This window comes from Acyrthosiphon pisum, chromosome A1, assembly GCF_005508785.2.
Source record: "Acyrthosiphon pisum isolate AL4f chromosome A1, pea_aphid_22Mar2018_4r6ur, whole genome shotgun sequence".
NCBI lineage: Eukaryota > Metazoa > Arthropoda > Insecta > Hemiptera > Aphididae > Acyrthosiphon > Acyrthosiphon pisum.
In genome coordinates this window covers 86,446,799-86,454,722 of record NC_042494.1, presented here as the reverse complement: position 1 = coordinate 86,454,722, position 7,924 = coordinate 86,446,799, and the positions used below count along the sequence as shown (strand labels likewise).

General features: G+C 29.9%; 1 protein-coding gene across 3 annotated transcripts in view; it reads left to right on the top strand.

The window, feature by feature from the left end:
* Positions 1 to 407: 407 nt before the first annotated feature.
* LOC100161300 (receptor-type tyrosine-protein phosphatase kappa) overlaps positions 408 to 7,924 on the top strand; it is a 194,455-nt gene continuing 186,938 nt past the window's right edge. Inside the window, exon 1 of one of the 3 annotated variants that reach the window (XM_029487676.1) lies at positions 408 to 1,323. In XM_029487676.1, the coding sequence (XP_029343536.1) occupies positions 1,296 to 1,323 (28 nt within the window). In that variant the 5' untranslated portion in view covers positions 408 to 1,295. The remainder of the gene's footprint in view (positions 1,324 to 7,924) is intronic. The other 2 variants (XM_029487675.1, XM_029487677.1) reach the window with 2 other exon arrangements.

Sequence of the window (7,924 nt, the reverse complement as noted above, 5' to 3'; positions counted from 1 at the left end):
CAGCTCCTTCAACCACCCATAACCTCTGATTCTCAAACTATCATATCTTATACTGCTGCAATATCCGGAAAACCTCCCCGTCGTCACAAACACAAAAAGTGGCCAGGTGATCTTTTAAATAACATTTAAATTATTATCTATTTATATCTAACCTTAGTTTATGAGTTCATGACCCACGGAAGTAGTTTAAATGGATTCTCTCTTCTCTCACGTTGTTATATTATGTCTTGTTTAATGTTATAGCAAAAATATATTATTTACTTATAATAATATCATTGCATTATGCCTAATTTATTCACACCTCGCCATTGGGCATAGGTACCTGTTGGCAGTTGGATTTGACGACGATGAAAGAAAAATTCTCTCCGGACCGATCGTCGACGAGAGTAGCAGAGCGGAGACGCCTCACATACGCGGGCGCCGTCAGTGGCGGCGACGGCGACGGCGGCAGCGCCGACGACACATGAGTACGTGACCGACACCTCGACGCGGCTTTTAGTAGTTTCCCGCGGACCGCCGACGCCGGACGACAATCGCCATCACGCAAGACGCGGACGCATCACACGACGACGACGACCGTTGCGCCGCGCGCGTATTTCGAAACAACCGTTTGAATCCGTCACGCACACGTCTGCAGTGGTCGCGGCCGGTCTTCCCTCGTCGGTGTGTCTTGAGTGCGCGAGCTCTCCGTCCGTCCGCCCGTCGTTCTGTCCGTCAGTGCGTCAATCCGTCCGCTGCAGCAATACGCACGATTTCGCCGTTTTATCGCCTTGACACGTGCGCGGGCGCGCGTGCGATTGCGATTTCCGACGTCAACGAGAAACGATTATATTATTATTATTATTATTATTATTACCTATTATTATTAATATTAATATTCAACGACGATCGCTGCGACACGATATAATAAAAATATCATATAATAATAATAATAATAATAATAATAATAATATTGTTAATCGCTCGTCGCGTACGCCACTTGCCGTTTACCGTCTGTACCGTTAATATAACAACGTACCGTCCGGTTTTCGGTCGTCAAGCTGTCGTCGTACAGGAGTGACTCGTCGGTGGCCGGCGGCGGCGGCGCGAGCAGCACCGGAAGCGGCTGCTATCCGAACAGCGAATACCACGGTGGCGGTAACAAAACGTACCGGCACAAGGGCCGGTCCAAGTCGGCCACGTGTAAGTACGTGGACGACAAGCCGAAGAAGAAGAAAAAGTCGTCCGCCGCCGACTCGTCGTCATCCTCCAACAGCGTGTCCTTAGCGTCCATACCCAACACCATCAAGCTGTCCATGCTCAACAGCGGTCTGTTGCCGTTATGTAAGTTGTGCGATGTGCACGAGTTTTCTTATCAGTTTTCGTTTCCTCCGTCATATCCACGTAAAAACTAAAAAGTGTTATATTATTAAATAAAAAATATAAAATAATATACGAACAAATAAATGGTCATCATAATCAGTGCTTAAAGTCAACTGCCCCCCCCCCCCAAAAAAAAAAAGAAGGAAGATGAAAAAAGTTTTAAACAAAGTATGGGTGCGTACCTGCAGAATATTTAAAATACCAATTTATTGGGCAGGAGATGATTGGAAGAGGTACCCGTAAATATTTTTTTTAAAAGAAGAGGGACCCCTCCCCCTTGTTCCTCATCAATTCAAGCAATGTCAGTCATTAAGTGTACCTATCCTATACCTATAAAAATAATATTATTATTAGTCTATATATCTTAAGTACCTATGGACTTCTGCGCCTAATCGGATTAGATGTGATTAGGTATCGAACAGGTGCGATCCCGCTCATTGTTCAAATATTATGCAGCTCGTTATATGTTAGTGTGGATATACCTTATTATAAGACCACAGCGTCTTGAATAATTGAAACGGTTAGGGTGGTATACGTTCTGAGCAGCTAATATCATTATTTAATGAGGAACATATTATTATCATCCGATGGACATATCCACGACGTCTATAATATGAGTCAGAACGAATATAATATTGTTTGTGTGAATATTAGATACGTGCCATATAAAATGTACGCTAAAAATTAATTTCGTTCCTTCCGTAAAAATAAATATGTCAACCGACCACAACACTACTGGCCAACCCGTAAGTTGGATATGTTTTCGGTCTAAACCAGGATAAACGACTTTAACCTGTATAACTCCAACCTGCATAGTGCATATAGTAATATCTAGAGATTTCCCTTTATTTTTAAAGGCCCACTTTGTAGCTTACATTTTACTATAATACTTATTCGTATAATTAAAACAACAATCGTAATAATAATTATTGAAATATTTGAGAAAACCGGAGAGCTCGGTCTGCTGTATAGTAGCTCTCGATTGTGTAGTGTGTACGTCCTCGTCAGTCGTCATAGAATATAATGCCGGGTCCACATCACAGGCCAAGAGAACAAACAATACACATAAACTCAACTTTTCCCAAATAGGACAAACTAAATTGTTTATCAAAACAGAAACAAAACAAAAACCTGACTCTTTGTGGATATAGTCGTCACTGTTGTAATGAATGTGATCAATTTGAATGTGGTTATAAATCATTTGCTTAATATGAAATAACGTATCTGAGCGTAAAACCATATAGGGTGGATATCTAATTCAAATTATAGTGAATCAGTGTTTGCGTTATATTAAATAATATTGCGATATAATTAATTACGTTCTCTTAATTTGGTAGTCGAATTAGTTTTTGCCAAAAATAAAACGCATATAATATATAACTTATAAGTCAATTTGTGTTAGAGGTAGATAGTTACAGAATTTTTAAATATAGGTATTGTAGATTATAAAACTAATGAACAAATACAGTTAAGTAATATTATTTAGTTTATGATGAAAAAAAAGATATAATAAAAATTATACAATTTAAAATAATTCAGTAGAACGTGAAACATAAACGAATAAACAATTTACATTAAAATATGAGAAAAAATATTGACATAGAATATAAAGTATACAATTACAATTATTAGGTTTATGGTAAATTGCTTAAAAACCAATTATTTATTACTCTATATTTTTGTTTTTATATTATCATAATTTATGTTTTACTTGAAAATTCTATGAATTTAATATAGTGGGTCCAATGTATAGACTATGAATTTTTCACCACAAGTAGTTTTTGCGTAATTCACTTTAAAATCTAAAGCCCTGAATTGTCATTTATGTATTAAAAATTGTACCTTTATATTGTACCACTATTTTTCTTTACCCAATTTACAGCCATTTTTTAAAAATTTTTATAGTTTTGATTCTTAGAACCGTTCATACTTTTTAATATCTAGACAGATTCTTAAAATTTTTCATTGTTGAAGTTGTAATTGTTTTAAATAGTTTTTGGATAATCCACCCCGCACTAAATGTCCAAATTGAAAAACCGTCCGATAAAAGGCTAAATATTATATTATACTATGCGTTATATTTAAAGGAAAGATATTTTTAAGTTTATAAAATGTATGAACCGAAGAACGTAGTCGTATTTCTATGTTGTTTATATTATGTAAATTCCAACTATAGTTGCTATCGAATGTTATACCAAAATATCTGGTACACATTGAACCCTTGAAATTTTTTAACACATATCATAATCATTGCATAAGTTAAGAATATAGCACTCCGAAAATTGTTTAACTTATACGTATTTTTATCCGGAATTCTTCACGGCTTCATTTGTTCAAAATAAATACAGAAGGAAGTTGCACTGCACAATATTATAAACTGGCATAAAACAATTTTTAATAGAAAAGTGATTACCGATTCTCGGGTTTAATAACATTATAATAAGGAATATTCTTTGGTTATTTATAAGACGTACTATACATAAATCTACTAAACAGAAATATTGTCGGTACACTAGTATTGTTAAAATATTAAAAGTTGATAACCATATATTGTGTACATGTTACAAAATGTCTTTTGTGATGAATTTAAGCATAATAATTAGTTTTGACGAGTTATGTTAATAATTTTAGTAGATAAACAGTAATAATTCAATAAATACCGTTCGGAAAATTTTGCTTTTTTACGATCATAACTTACGGATGTTGCACGATTTGCATATTTAATTATTATAATATAATACCATGATTTCAGTAGCGCGTTATAGTGAGGTTTACCCAAATCAATGGCTTGTCCCGTTTTTTATTGGTGTCCCCGTCCGACCATTACACAGAACCGCAATTGAGGTTTAAAATTGGATTGGAACATTATTCATTAGCACCGGCCAACGTTCAGACCTTCGTTTTTTTGTGTTTTGAAAGTGATACAGCTTTTTTAAATAGGAAATCGATTAAATTGCACCAACTAATGCATAAAACAAACTTTATCGATTAAAATCGGGCTTAAATCAACTTACCTCATAACACTTTGTTTAAAATAAATACACAATATTATAATCTATAATCATCATTTATGTGTAGCTATATATTATTATTGTTATTAGGTATTATTGTTATGTTACCATAAAATATTTTATTTTTACTATTATCAAAAAAACATAGCTTCTCAGTTGTATAATTACACATATTCGTAACAGGTATTAAACAACATTAAGACACTCTTTTGAAATAATATTAGAAGTAAAAGTTTGTGTTTCATCGTTTTATTTTGTCATCACTTATTATCAAAAAATGTAAATTGAACACATATGCGATTATTTTTTTAATTTCCTATTACGTTTTACTTAAATATAAATATTTACTTCCGGTATCAAGGTTTTTAAAAAATGAAACTGGTCTTTGGTTCATCTAAAATTCTAAACTCTATTTGTATTAAAAAATATTTTAATTGAAATTAAAATCATTTAAAACTATCTTATGTAAAAAAAAGTTATAGTTGTACATTTACAAAAGCTGTGCAAAATATTCATGTAATAATAATTATTATGTTTTTATGGGAGAATAACTGAGCAGTAAAAATTATAGAGACACAAAATAAAAAATGTAGACTGCCTATTTAATAAAATAAAAATTGTTAGGTCATTAAAATAAAACAAACATTATTAATAATTGTCTGCGTAATCTATTATATTATATAAACAAGGCAGTTTGTTTTTTTAAACATTGTGTTTAAACTGAAAACTATACAAAAATATATCTTTACGATTTTAATAATTATCGAGTAAGTAATAGAATTTTGTTATTTTATATTTTATAACTTGTAACAAATTAAGCAAATACTATTAACGACACGTTTTTCTTCCATAACACATGGTATTTTTTTATAACCCATTACATAGAATGCCAAGACTCGCATAGGTCGGGCATTATAGTATAATATACATTGCCCACACATAGTGTTTAGACGTTATATATACAAAAATATAAAATGACCCATTGAAAAGACGGTGAATGTGTTTTCTGGTAGAAATGTAAAACGTCTATTGCTGCACACAACAACAACAATAATAGTAATAATATATATATCAAAGTTTTCTAAATGCAATTTACCATTGTGTGAATATAGTAGTATACGTACCTCGTAATATACAAGTTTAGATACAATGAATGACTGCAATATGCCTTGTACACGCGTACAAAAGAAAAGTTCTGTATAGAATTGAATAAAAAAAAAAAACCGTAATTTAAATCGTCAAATAAAAACATTGACTTTTTTAACGAACCAAATAAAATGTACTAAATATAACCTAACCATATTAAAAATCCGTGTTTTGCATTTTCGATTTTTTTAAAAGTTTTAATAAACAATATCATAGTGATTTATGACTATGAGGCATATACCTATATGACGTATCTATATTTTAGATATAATACATCATCTATATCTATCTACATTACACTCGTGCGTGCATTGATTGAATAATACTAAATAGTATATACTTATTTAATCAATACACATAATCGTATAATCAATGAACTAAACGTTGATAAAAAAAGTTGATGGAGTATTTTATGTTTCAAATCAAGTAAAATATATTTTATGCTTATTTAGATATACTTACCAACCCAATTGGTTGAATTTAAATATTTTAAACTTTTTCCGAATTAGTACCTACCTAACTATCTGTTTTGAGTTGAAACGAGCTATATTATTATATAATTTTACTTTATTTAAAATTATTCACCTCCATTATATATGCATCACGTATATTATGTGTTAGAACTTAATTTTTCATTTTACCATTATATAGTAGTATATAATATATAATATATATACTATATATATTATATAGTACTTACTACTTATTACAAGTTACAAGTTTACAGCCTACTTATGAACTATATGCAATATTATTTCAAGCTCTATATTTAAACATTTTAGTGATTTACTTATTCACTAAAATTCATAATAATTTAAAAATACCAACATTACGAATCTAATAATATTATCATAATTAGTTTGCACCAATATTAAAAATAATATTTCTATTAAAAACATTTATCTACTTATTTCATTAAATAGTATTGAATTGAATATATTATTATGTTAGTATATATAGTTGCATACATGAATTTACTTTTGTAATATTATCTACTATTAGAACTTAATGAAAAAATAAAAAATAAATGTTTTTTGCGTATAAATATAAACAGATTATGATTATATTATTATAATATTAAAAAATGGTGTATAGTTATTAGTTTGTTGTAAAATATATAAAAAAATGTAATGCCCAAGAAAGTTATAACACTAAAAATATCCTGAAATTAAATAAATTGTTTAACAAAAATCATTTATTATTAATATACATTGTTAAGATTCTAAGATTTTTTTTCATCACTAACAACGACTAATGAGTTTTCTATGATTTCGTTTGTAGGAATTTGAATAGGCTCATTAATTTAGTACCTACGTAGACACGACAAAAAAATAATGAATTGTTTGGAATTTATTCATCCTCGAAAGCTCGAACACTGTTGTAGACATCTTTTTAATATTATAGTATTATAATTTTCTCCACCTTCAAATTACCAACTCGTTTTTATTGACATCGAAAATGTGTAAAAAAAAGGTTTAACAGATAGGTTTTTCTTGGCGAATGTCAACGTTTGAATTATAATATATTGTAATATATAATTGTCATTATACCATTTATTCATTTTTATAGTTTTTTTTTACAGTTGATGTACTTGTAATTTGTATATTTGTTTTGTATTTGCTTTGTTGTTTAGGTATCGGACCCGGTTTGCTAGTAAAAAATAAAATAATGATGTGCAAACACGTAATACATAATAAAATTATTTTGATATATAAGTCACAAAAAATCTAAAACATTTATGTATTTATACAAAAAAAGGTGGGTAAGTGGATGTCACTCTGCTGTACAGTAGGTTACAAGTGGGTCACTGTATAATGGATAGTATTAAATTTGAATTCAATGATATAATATCACTGTATAAGAAAAACGATTCTGAGCGGAGACGGTATATCAGTCTATGTATTAGACATATATATACTTATCTATAGTATTAAAAAAAAATTGACCTATAATAGGTATCAATAATAAATTCCAAATTAATCATATCACAATATCCATTAGGTAACGCGTTATACATCAACAACAAACCGTGGTACAATCATCGATATATAATAGTATACTTTAGAAGTTTCAAGTACCCACGAATAATATTATACAATCACAGCAAAATAACTAAAATAGTTATTCCAGGTTTTTTAGTATGTAATTTCGTCCAAATTTGAACTTAAAATGACTATAAAAATAAACCGTACTAATGTATTCCTTAGAATTTTTGGTAACAGAGATAAATATTTACGTGGAATCTTGTTTTAAATTTTCAATCCTTAGATATAAAAGTTGAACATCTTATAATTTTTTAACTACAAAATAATTATTCAATTTTAAATTTGATAAATTTTGTCAAAATTTAAATTTCAAATGCTTATAAAAAATAATTGTGCCTATGTATTTTTAATATTTTATAA